The sequence below is a fragment of the Xenopus tropicalis genome, chromosome 7 (assembly GCF_000004195.4).
Source record: "Xenopus tropicalis strain Nigerian chromosome 7, UCB_Xtro_10.0, whole genome shotgun sequence".
Classification (NCBI taxonomy): domain Eukaryota; kingdom Metazoa; phylum Chordata; class Amphibia; order Anura; family Pipidae; genus Xenopus; species Xenopus tropicalis.
In genome coordinates, this window is record NC_030683.2 from 125,428,028 (window position 1) to 125,441,075 (window position 13,048).

Sequence of the window (13,048 nt, forward strand, 5' to 3'; positions counted from 1 at the left end):
TCTGATTGACTGCTCATAATGCTGCTCATACCAAGGGGCTCATTTGCTAAAATAAATTTTTTTTCTGGCCTTGAAAGTCGTATAATCTTTTTTTATAAACTCGAAAAAATTTGAGTTTATACGGATGTTCGTTTACATGAATTTACATGAATGAATTATTTTTCCCAAACAGGAAGTGCTCCAGCAGCCATTTTAGGAGCATTGGTGCTCATTCTTGGAAAACAATAATGTGTTTAAATTTCACTTGAAAGTGGGTGAAACTGAAAACAATGATGGGATTAATTTGTTCTTGAAGGACAGGCTGTCACTGACTATTCTATTCCTCTACTATTCTAAGCCTCCATGGTACTTGACAGATCAAACCTGTTGAATGTTTTTTTTAAATAAAAATTCAAGTCATTTTTAAATAAAAACACAACATTTTCTGGAAATAATAATTAAAAAATCGAGTTCTGGTGAAAACCCAGTTGTAAATCTCGAATTTATCTTGAAGTAAGAAACAATCATAATTGCTTAGTAAATTTTCCAAAACACCTTGATCTGTACTGAAATATTTGGCAATTTATTATATACTTGCTTGACAGTGAAGAGTGTAAGCTGAAGTTTAGTAAATGTACAGGTACTAAAATTAAGAGTTTAGTAAATCTGTCCTTACATTGATTTTTTTGCTCTTTGCTTTAGTTAGTAAATAACGTTTAAGGGAATGGGTTTAAATTAAACAAAGTTTTCAAACTTTATCTACAATGTCACTAGGCAAATTTCATTGTTGTAAATGTTTTACTTGTAATCAAATCAATCATTTATATCAGTATTCAAAACATATGAATAAAATTGAGTTTTATTTTTATCGGTTTAATTGCATTTTTACAATTGAAAATTTTCAACCATTTTAATATACTGGGAAATAAATAAGTAAATAAACATATTTGAGACCATTCCCATTGACTGCTAGAGAAACTCCCCAGCTTTAATTTCCCGAGTTTTTTTCTGGGCAGTTCACGTGTTTTTTCTATGATCGATCACGACTATTTGCAATTCTGAAGAACATTCTTCTGTATATTTGCATTAACCTTTTTTCTCGAATTGAGAAAAAAAGCAACTTGAATCAGGGTCAGAGTGGGGGGTGCAGGGCCCACCAGGGCTTCTGCCTCAGGGGCCCCTGCACCCCCTCAATGGCCCCCGCTACCTTCACACAACTCCCCACTCAGCAGGGCTCCTCCACCCGTCTGACCCCCTCCCCAAGCGTGCCTAAATCAAACTTACCTGAAGCACGGGGGGGGGGAGGGAGACTGGTGGATTGGGGGAAGGGCCTGCAGGGGTTTGTAACAATAGTGACACCTGCTGGTCAGTTCCTGTAACTGTACAAAAGTGATATCCCTTCAGAAGGAAAACAGAAAAGTGTTCCTTTTCCATTGTATAGTGAAGATGAAAAGATAGGATGTGATTCAAAGTTCATAGACTTTAGAGGTGATGCTGCAAAACTCTGGGAACATGCATGAAACATAACTTAGTGTCATAGCACAAATGGAGGTGGAGACTGTGAAGTCAGAGGAGGTAACAACAGCTTACATGGAAAATTAGTAGCACTGAGCTCTAAAGCCTCTAGTGGCTGAACAGAGAAATGCCCTGGCTAACTAGCTCAAAGACCAATGCTTGAATTCTAACAGACCCTAACATTATATCCGATAAAGGAACTTCACTCTCCTCCTTCAACAATAATGAAAGTGTAGTTGGGGGCTGCTCAATGAATTGCAATACAGGTACAGTTCATAAGGAACACATTGCTCTGTTAATGGGCTGTTGTTAAGCAGGTGTATGTTTTTATTGACTGAATTATCCTACAATGCTGATAGGGTGATATCTCGGGTATCACCAATTATACCTACCCAGTCCCATCACCAGTGAGAACAAAGTACAGTAAAGGATTGGAGAGCTGAAAGGTTCTGTAGGAAACAGGGTACAGCTCAGCAAAAACCCAGGGTAGATTTCATCCCCGGTTGACATATTTTTAATTTTTGCATCTGGATTGTAGGAAGCGTTAGCACAACTTGTGAATTACACTGCAACCATATAAATAGATCATGCAAAGCAATGTATGCTTATGTTACCTTTCTCTTGAAACAACGCAGCGATCTTAAAGCCCGCAATAGAATTTTGTTTCCAAAAGATTGGTCAGCCTGGATTTTGTCCCATAGGCTGCCTTATCCTAAAGGGTTGTTTAACTCATTCAAGTTTAAATAACTAATAACTTCTGAGCAAAAGCAGTTATTCAGGCCTTATCCCTCCCCATAAAGCCTTTCCCAATGGTTTCTGGAGGCCATTGTTAAAGATGTCATGCCCAGTGTTGGTGAGAACATAGTTGCTATGGAAAATGCCAGCTAACCTTACCTCTTGGTTACAGAATCAAAATGTACAGATATCAATTGACTTAGAGATAAAAACAATACATTGATAATTCCACTGCGATAACATTTATGTTAGGTCTGCTCTGAGATCCCCCATAGTATTTACTGATTCTCATCCATACAGCTTTGTAATTACTAATCTCACAAACTTTTTAAAACCTTGCTTCCTTATCTTTTTAATTATGTTTTTTGGTTATCCCCAAAATTGATGCTTCGGCACATACTTCCATAGGGTGCATTCAATTCCTCAGCTGCTTCCAATCCATAGACCTCCATGTAATGAAGAAGCATACCTGCAAATTCCTTCAATACATTTATTGCAGAAAGATGTGGCACAAGCTCTTGGGGAATATCCCCTTCTTCAGGTGCAATACCTGAAGCTTGTGCTACATCTTTCTGCAATAAATGTATTAAAGGCATTTGCTGGTGTGCGTCTTCATTACATTGAGGTTTTGTTTATCCTCACAAGGTTCTAGGAGTGACTGCTCCTATTTTAGAGTTGTGTGATTTATATCTGTTATAACCGATTATTCCAGGACTATCAAAGTATCTCCCTGGTTGCAGTGTATTCACAAGTTGTGAGCAACAGAACCACGACAAGGTCCTTCCTCAGTCTGTTGAAAAAAATTGAAGAGGAGCTCAGCTCCACGTCCTTTGCTAGGACAATCCCCAAGGCTAACAGGGGGCACATACTGAATGTCAAACAGATAAAGCAAAGACCATATCTTTACAAAGCACATTGAATGAGTGAATTATAAAAACACATATAGACTGGTACCAAAACATGAAGCGAAGGAACATTGTGCGATATATATTCAACCGAGAAATTGAGAGGTTCTTCTGGCCTTCTTCAGATGGCAAACCCGATGGTCTGCACATCTCTACCATTTGTTTTCCTCTATTGCACAAGTGCAGAGAACACAGTTGCCTCATTGACATTACGTTACGTTCACAACATATGTAACAGTCTGCCTGTTGTCCTATACAGTAGCTCAACAGATCATTGGTTATAGGAAACTTTTTGGATGTACAAATAAAGTTTTATACACTGTTTGGTTTATAGTATCATATCAAGAAAGTTCTACGGAATACCTAAGCGCTGAGGTGATGAGCTTACGTATTATTTAGGTTTTGTCAAGGTATGTATTGGCACATATAAGTGAATCAAACATGCAACACTGTAGACGGGGAAGCCGATTTATTCTTTTTAGAATTTGTGTTTTAAACAACTTTTTAAAAACTCTTTTAATAGACTCAATTGATTTTTTATCGCAAATGCCGAATTTTTAAGAAAAGCTCAAATCACGAAAACTCGATTGTGTTTTTTACCCCCCAAAAAACCTCTGTCTCCATGAAAATCACATTATTCCATTCATTTTTTCAAATGTAACTTTTTAAAAGGTCGACCGCAATCAAATGTATTAATAATCCGACTCTTCCGAAGCTTCTGGTGATCTCTACATTCTTGTTGTTGTTTTATTTTATTTGTTTAGTTCAGTTTATTTATTCTATACATCTTTGCTTTCATTGTAACATTAAGCCCCTTAACATTTCACTTCAAGTTTTTGTATTTTATTTGCTATTTAAAATATTATTTTTAGTTTAGCTGAATATCTAATTAAAAAAAACAGACAAAACAGCAGTCACTCATTTTTACAGAAGAACAACCAACCAATGAGCTGCTAGTGCTCTTGCATTATGGGAAAAAGACAATAAAGGGAATTTGTATGAATGCACAGTTACTCATTACCTAAACATGACGAGATATTCATTGTTTCTTGGATGATGATGAATTTTACGATGAGTTCCCTTGTTGAATTTAGGTGAAGACTCACTGCAGCCACTTCATAGATTAAATCATTTACACATTTACAAACAACTTGTTTATTTTGTAAATAAAAATAAATGTAACTAACTTAATTTGCAAACAAGCAGTAGGCCCATTTATTAAGTTTTGCTGCAAAAAAAATGCCCATAGACTTCAATGACTGTAGTAAAAAAAAAGTTGTGTGGTATGGAAAGTCAAACAAAAAACCCATCTTGGCTTTGATGCCAAATTTTTGCCAATTTTTCAGTGAACCAGGACAGATTCGCTCATTATTAATTGGGAATTTTCAGCTATTATGGAGTATCTGTATGTTTTCAAGAGGCTCAGTCTGAAAATAGTAATCTATATTAAATTATACTTACAAGGAGGAGTAAATGTGGAATAAGCTTTTTGTGCAGGTCTCTGTGCTGGAGTTTCAGTTGACATTTCTGCAAAATCTGTTTTACAAATAATAAAAGATGATTTTTATTCTATTATCTACAGGAGCCTCAATCTAATGTCATTTTATGTACTGGTTCCTCTATCTCTCAATCCAAAGATCTGTCTTTCTATCACTGAGGGGCACATTCAACAAAGTACGATTGTTACTTTTTCGTACTTTGTGACAATTTGTGCAAAAAAATCGTATTGTCGCAATGAGTACGAAAGTTTCAGATTCATTTAAGCTTCTGTATGGAGACTTTCCTTGGGCCAGGTTGGAGCTGCAGGGCCATTGAGCCCTATGGGAGACTTTCCTTGGGCCAGGTTGGAGCTGCAGAGTGCCATTGAGCCCTATGGGAGGCTTTCCTTGGGCCAGGTTGGAGCTGCAGAGTGCCATTGAGCCCTATGGGAGACTTTCCTTGGGCCGGGTTGGAGCTGCAGAGTGCCATTGAGCCCTATGGGAGGCTTTCCTTGGGCCAGGTTGGAGCTGCAGAGTGCCATTGAACCCTATGGGAGACTTTCCTTGGGCCGGGTTGGAGCTGCAGAGTGCCATTGAGCCCTATGGGAGACTTCCCTTGGGCCGGGTTGGAGCTGCAGAGTGCCATTGAGCCCTATGGGAGACTTCCAAAATCATGCACTGAAGGATCAAAGTCAGAAAGGTTTTCCCGTCGTTTATGATCTTCGGATACAAAAATGTTGTGACTTTCGGAACACCATCACGATATTATCCTGACTATTATGATTTTTTTGTAAGCATTTTTGTGACATTTCTGATCATCAGGAATTATCGTATTTAATCTGAATTTTCCCATTTCGGGATTCGAACCCGTACTTTGATAAATCTGCCCCTTAATGTTACAGGGAGGCAATACATAGAGGTAATACATTTCATGAGTTAAAGTGCTTGATATCAGATGAATGACATCCCTAGAACAACAGGTTTGGCATTAATATCAATCAATTAGCAGGATGGGGTTCAAATGGAATATATCAGTCAGTTTACTTTAGTAAGAGACATTCTCTGTCCATAACTGAAGCTTTAATAAATACATTTCAAAATAAAACGTGATTTAGGGACTTGAAACAATATTTACTGAAAGAGAAAATGAGAAAAGTAAATTCCGTTAGGGATGCACCGAATCCAGGATTTGGCCAAGATTCGTCCTTTTTCGGCAGGATTTGAATCCACGCTCCTGGCCAAACTGAATCCGAATCCTAAAAATCACAGAAGTTAAAAATGTTACCCTTTTTTTACCCAGTTAACCCTTACAAAACCTAATTACCATGTGCTAATTAGGATTCAGATTTGGTTTGTCATTCGGCCAAATACTTTATGAAAGATTCGGCCAAATCCTAAATTCAGTCCATGTTTTGTATGTTCTGTGTAACAGAATTCATTGTGTTTCACAAAATCACAACTTAGTTCATCCATCATAATAAAAATATAACAACCAGGATTTTATGGAAATTACATGTATTTATATCCCAGGCAGGGGTGGGGCAATGGGTTGAGGTGTAACAGGGCATGAATAGAACATAATAGGGCATGATAAGACCATGGCCCATGGCAAAAAAAAAAAAAAATCAGGCAGATTTACTTTCATGGAGGTTGGCTTTTCTTGTACTGTACTTCAGAAAATATATAGCAGTGTAACTGTATATAAAATTATAAAACCTAAAATTGACCAAATTTGCCTATTTTGTCTACATTAATCATCAGGAAACTATTTATATGTAAATATCTTAGTTTAAACATTTTTTGATTTCAAGTTTTTTTATTATTTTTTCATTATTTTATTATTTTTTTCTGATTTGTTCTTTTCTTTTTTTCTAAAGGAATAGGAGTTATGACTTTTTATCAATTATATAATAATTGAAATAATTTAAGGAGTTATGATTTCAATAATTGTTATAGTGATACACTAATATATTTATTAAAATTAGTTTTTTCTGGCCTTGAAAGTCATATAAACTCGACATGGCATAAATTCAAATTAAACTTGATAATTGCTGTATTTATAAAACATCACAATAATGCTTATATTGTTTGTACAAAAAATTCTGAATTTTTCAAGCTGAAAGTGTTATTAAAACTGAAATAATTTGAAAACAGGCAGTTTTTTGGAATAAAAACATTTGAATTTTGATGAATTGACCTCTAAAGGGCACATTTATTAAACAATTATGAGATAAAGTCAGAAGTGGGTTTTCACCAGAACTCGATTTTTTCGTTATTATTCCCAGAAACATTTGTTTTTCAAAAATAACTCCGATAATTCGTGATTTATTAACGTTTAGTTAACTTTTTTGGTAAAATGAAAATTTGACAGGTTTGATCTGTCGAGTACCATTGAGTCTTTTGGAGGCTTAGAATAGGGGTATAGAATAGTCAGTGACAGCCTGTCCTTCAAGGACAAGTTAACCCCCCATTGTTTTCAGTTTCACCCAGTTCAAAGGGAACTTAATCCCCTCATTGTTTCCAGTTTCACCCACTTTAAAGTGAAACTGAAACACTTTATTGCTTTCCAAGAGCACCAACGCTCCTAAAATGGCTGCTGGAGCAATTCCTGTTTGGGAAAAATAAAGGGGGTTCATGGAAATGAATGTCCATTTAAACTGAAATTTTTTGAGATTTAACAATACTTTCCACTTGAAAAATTTTCAAATGTAAACTCAAATTTTTTTTATTCGAAAGATTCAAGCATTATTGTGAGATTTTTTAAATACAGCAATGATCAAGTTTAATTCGAATTTATATCAGGTCGAGTTTATACAACTTTTAAGGCTAGAAAAAATGAATTTTACTAAATGTGCCCCTAAGGGGAACATTTACTAATCCTCGAATTTGAATCCCAAATGGGAAAAAATCGGAATGGAAACGGAAATTTTACCATTTTTTTCGTCGCTGGTTTTTCGTATTTTGCGCAACTTTTTTGTCGCCGTCATGACTTTATCGTATTTTGTGTGATTTTTCCTTCGCCGTCTCGATTTTTTCGTATTGAGCAATTGTAAACGCCAGAAAAAACAATCTGAATTTTTCGCGACGGCGACAAAAAAGTCGCAGAAAATATACGATAAAGTCGTAACGCTGATGAAAAAGTCGCGCAAAATATGAAAAAATTGCGATGGCGACGAAAAAGTCGCAAAAATACCGATCATCACGAAAAACCGCATTCGGACGCTTTCGGACGTTCGTGGATTAGTAAATGTGCCCCTAAGGGGCTGATTTACTAACCCACGAATCCGACCCGAATTGGAAAAGTTCCGACTTGAAAACGAACATTTTGCGACTTTTTCGTATGTTTTGCGATTTTTTCGGATTCTGTACGAATTTTTCGTTACCAATACGATTTTTGCGTAAAAACGCGAGTTTTTCGTATCCATTACGAAAGTTGCGTAAAAAGTTGCGCATTTTGCGTAGCGTTAAAACTTACGCGAAAAGTTGCGCATTTTTCGCGTAAGTTTTAACGCTACGCAAAATGCGCAACTTTTTACGCAACTTTCGTAATGGATAGGAAAACTCGCGTTTTTACGCAAAAATCGTATTGGATCCGAAAAATTCGTAAAGAATCCGAAAAAATCGCAAAACATACGAAAAAATCGCAAAGTACCGATCATTACGAAAAAAACGCAATCGGACTCCATTCGACCCGTTCGTGGGTAAGTAAATCAGCCCCTAAGTGTATAAATTCATACATTTAGAAAATATTATGGCTGTTCAAGCACTTAATTGTTTAATTAAAACAATAACAAAAACATACCTATTCTAGATGTTTGTTGTGTAGTCTCCAGCACTGGTAGTGTTAAATCTGGGGTTGAAAATGCTCTAGTGCCTGCTGATTTTAAGAAAGTTTTATTTCATAAAATTCTCACGTTCTCTGAGATATCAAAGTCATTTATAACATTTCAAAGGTTCATAATAACTAAACGAGGAATTAGCTTGAATTCTCCAATAACAGATCCACATATTTGTTTATTCTCAAAGCCCGCTGTGGTATTGTTCTGCAATTTCATAACAAGTTTGATTTCTAATGAAAAATATTATACCTGTTATAGATGTTTCTCGCGTAGTTTCCACCCGTCGGCTTGTCAAGATTGATGCAGCCTCTGCAGAATAAGAAATTGCTTTTAGTGGTGAGTGAATTTTTTTGCCAGGCATGGATTCGCAGCGAATTTCTGAAATTTCCGAAAATAGTTTAGAGAAATTTCCACAGTCACTGCAAAATAGGCGTGGTTGCATCAAAAAAAGACGCATGCGGCAAAGAAATAGGTGGTTGATTCACTAAAGTGAGTTAAAATGAGCGCTATTTATAGCATGCGCTAAAAATTTTATCACTTCTTATTTTTTGCAACTTAACGCACAGTTCACTATAGGATAATTGCGTTCATTTAGACGCGATGCTGTTTGCGTTATTTAAGTCGTGATAAATGTTTTTCTTGTGCGTGTGTTAATTCCCGCTGTGCGCGATATATTTTGCCACTTGCTATATTAGCGCATGATTTAACGCACAATTTAACGCACGTAACCATTACGTTCGTAAAACTACTTTTCTGAAAATGCCCATTTTCCTGCAAACTGGAGGCTGCAAAGTCCATATTGTGAAAAATCCCAACTGCAAAGTCCATATTGTGTTGCCAAAAGCTCACCAACCATAATTTTCTTTAAGTACCGCCTACCGCGTTTAAGCGCAGTTAGTATTATTTCTATGTGCGAATTAATGCACGTGTTAAAATTAACTCATTGCAGTAGCGCGCGATTTAACGCATGCAAAATTACTTTGACGAATCGGTCGTTATTTATCGCGTCAATTTAAATGCAAAAAAACATGTGATAACGCTTATCGACCTTTAGTGAATCAACCCCAAAGTGCGATAAACATGGCTCCTGGATTTTTTGCCATTTCGCGAATTTTCCTGTTGTTTCACAACTCATCAATAATTGCTTTTTTTTAAAAAAAATTTCTAATGCAAAAATATTTTTCTCCAGTATATGTGCACTGTTCCTACAGTAATATAATCCCGCATTGCCAACAACAGAAATCTTTCATGGAATGAACCGTGGCTTGTGATGGTGGATTTTTTTCGCGAAACGCCCACAATAATTTTTTTTTTGCCGCACAACCAATTTTTCCTCATCTAATTTTGTCACCTGTGTCAAAAGAAATTATTGCATGTGTCAAAAAAAATGGCACGCACTGCAATTTTTTGGGGGGCGCAAAACATTTTCCCCATTTTGTGAATCTTTTCAAAGATTCGCTCATCGCTATATGTGGCTTAAGGAACTCCTTTCTTCTTTGGAATTCATGCATCTCAGTTTGCAATCTAAGGGGGTAAAGGTTTTGCCTTCATTTCTTTATTTTGGATTGTCCCCTAGGAAAGTTTTGGCTCAGGAATATAAATGATTAGTTGCTAAAAAAATATTCTTGATGATTTTATCTTATTCTAACTGGCCCTATGTATCTCGTTTCATTTTGCCAGGTAGGAGCAGGAGAACAAATTTCATTAAAAATGTAATCAAAAGAGTTCTTGAAGGGATAAAGGAGAGTTAATAGCCAAAGTAGAATTCACTGAAGATTAGTGATGAGCGAACTTTTTTACCAGGCATGGATTCGCCACAAATTTCCGCAATTCGCCATGGGCAAATTGTCTTGCGAAACTTCAGCAAAAATCTACTGGAAAAATTAATTGCGCATAAGAAAAATTCATGGGAGCTTCAAAAATAGGCACGAGCGTGTCAAAAATAGGCACAGGAAAATTTGCAAAATGGCGAATAATCCACAAACATATATGTTGCGGCAATTTTTTTCTCACCTCTCTCGTCATTTCCGGAATTTTGCGCTAAGCAAAATGGGACAGATTCGCTTACCACTAGTCAACAATTTTCATAATAATTATATGATGATTCACTAAAGTGCGTTTTAACGTTAAAAATTTTATCGCGTCTTAATTTTCGCGACTTTTCACACGATTCACTATCAGTACACTTGCGCTATTTTACGCGGGTAATTCATGCAATATTTTTGACGCAATAAATAACGTGCGCGGTATTTTTCGATTCACGCTATTTATCGCATTCGCTAATTGTCGCGACATTACGCACGAGACCATCGGCAGCATAAAACTGGTGAAACTGGCCCTGGGAGAGCACAGAGTGCTAGAGAGTTGCTGTATAAATGTTTATTTGCAAAAAAAACCCCAAAAAACAATAAAAATATAAGTAAGAAAAAAAAAAGAAGTGCTAGAGATAATAAAATGGGGGGGGGGGGGCATTTAACAATATTTAGCCAAATAGTCCGTTTGCTAAAGTGGCTTAAATTGAGTGGGAGATTTTAGACACAGAATAAATGGCAAATATTTTATGGGCACTTTATTAAATGGGGACAAATATAATATTGCAATTATTCTGGCAACAAAACATTGGATTGGCAGTTATCCCACTCGCCAGAAAATACGCTACGTACTAATTAACGCAAGTTTTACTATTCAGCAAAATGGGCTAAAGGCAAAATTGTTGGCAGAATATTTGCAAAAAATACATGCCAAGACTTAAGTAAAATTGAGTAAAAAGACACAGACTTGAATAAATAACACTGTAAGTCCATATTTTATTGCCAAAAACTCATTTACTGTACTTTTCTATAATTTTTCACCTGCCTGTAGTAGGGGTTAATTTTCACATAGCCGAATGCGATATTTAGCGCGCCTAAGTTATAGTGAATCATGCGATCGTATTCTTTTCAGCGCGGAAATTAATGCATGCGCTAATACTAGTGCGAAAAATACCGCCTGCGAAAATGGCGACTTATCGCACGCGATAATACTATGGTGAATCGCGCGATAATTATCGCGACTTATTTAACGCAAAAAAGCGTGCGATAAATTTTAGTGAATCAGGCCTGATGTATTTATTATAGAGACAATTACCTGTTGTTGACATTTCCTGTGTAGTCCCCAATGTTGGGATTGTTATCGGCACAGTTATGGTTTCTGTTAAAAAAATAAACCCCCAACATTATTACATTCAAATTTTCTCTTATTGTTTCTTTCCAGCATTTTTTTTTAAAATGACAAACCTATGTTGAAACACACTTATTTCATTAATTTCAGAGAGCACGTGTGACTTTGGTCGGCAATTTCATGAAAAGTTTGAATTTTTTTAGTGACGAGCAAAATTTTTCACATGGTTTCACTGCAAAAAAGCACTCCAGTGACTGGAAAAAAAAGTCACGCCGTGAATAAAGTCCAACGTTATGGAAGAAAAAAAAAAAAAGCCCATTGACTTCAATACATTTCTGGAATTTTTGCAGTTTCATGAATTTTTTGATGGAGCAAAATGGGACAGATTAAAAAAAGTAACGCCGTAAGAAAAGAAAAAAAAAAGTCACACGTTACGGAAGAAGTTGCCACAAAAAGAAGCCCTTAGACTTAAATACAATTAAATACAACATTTTTTCCGTTTCAAGAATTTTTAGGTGGAGCAAAATGGGACAGATTTGCTCATCACTAATTTTAATGAAGAAACGGTACCTGTTGTAGATGTTTCTTGCACCAGGGGACTTGCTCTCAAGCCTGATGTAGTCTCTGCTGAATATAAAAGTGCTAAACAAACCAAGAAATAGATTTTGTGCGTTCTCTGTTTGGATTAAAATATAACTTTTATTCTACATATAAAACCATTAATGAATATATATCACCTGTGCCAACTAGTGCTAAATTAGTTAAAACCAATTATTAGGGGCTGATTTACTAACCCACGAATCCGACCCGAATTGGAAAAGTTCCGACTTGAAAACGAACATTTTGCGACTTTTTCGTATGTTTTGCGATTTTTTCGGATTCTGTACGAATTTTTCGTTACCAATACGATTTTTGCGTAAAAACGCGAGTTTTTCGTATCCATTACGAAAGTTGCGTAAAAAGTTGCGCATTTTGCGTAGCGTTAAAACTTACGCGAAAAGTTGCGCATTTTTCGCTTAAGTTTTAACGCTACGCAAAATGCGCAACTTTTTACGCAACTTTCGTAATGGATAGGAAAACTCGCGTTTTTACGCAAAAATCGTATTGGATCCGAAAAATTCGTAAAGAATCCGAAAAAATCGCAAAACATACGAAAAAATCGCAAAGTACCGATCATTACGAAAAAAACGCAATCGGACTCCATTCGACCCGTTCGTGGGTAAGTAAATCAGCCCCTTAGTGTATGCACACCTGTTCTGAGTCCGTAGTTTACCTAATACAAATGCAGTCAAATTCAGAACAAGGTTAAAAAATGAGGGCCGGCAGCTAGAAGCCAGTTACATTTAATCACATGTTTAATTACAAAGCGGGGGAGAATGGATTGGCAAAAGTGGTAAATCAAGCTATAAATCTTTTCATTGACACTCCAATAAATAAC

At 36.2% G+C, this 13,048-nt stretch overlaps 1 protein-coding gene across 42 annotated transcripts in view; it reads right to left on the reverse strand.

Annotated features, from left to right (window-relative positions):
* Positions 1 to 427: 427 nt before the first annotated feature.
* The window catches only part of LOC101731739 (cell wall protein DAN4), a 45,141-nt gene continuing 32,520 nt past the window's right edge, over positions 428 to 13,048 (reverse strand). For 7 of the 42 annotated variants that reach the window (XM_031906195.1, XM_031906185.1, XM_031906193.1 and 4 more), the window contains 5 exons: positions 12,181 to 12,252; positions 11,578 to 11,640; positions 8,701 to 8,760; positions 8,415 to 8,489; positions 3,633 to 4,670 (listed from right to left, as the gene is read on the reverse strand). In XM_031906195.1, coding sequence (XP_031762055.1) covers positions 4,576 to 4,670; positions 8,415 to 8,489; positions 8,701 to 8,760; positions 11,578 to 11,640; positions 12,181 to 12,252 — 365 coding nt within the window. In that variant the 3' untranslated portion in view covers positions 3,633 to 4,575. Of the gene's footprint in view, positions 3,020 to 3,628; positions 4,671 to 8,414; positions 8,490 to 8,700; positions 8,761 to 11,577; positions 11,641 to 12,180; positions 12,253 to 13,048 lie in introns of those variants that run through there. The other 35 variants (XM_031906174.1, XM_031906173.1, XM_031906188.1 and 32 more) reach the window with 18 other exon arrangements.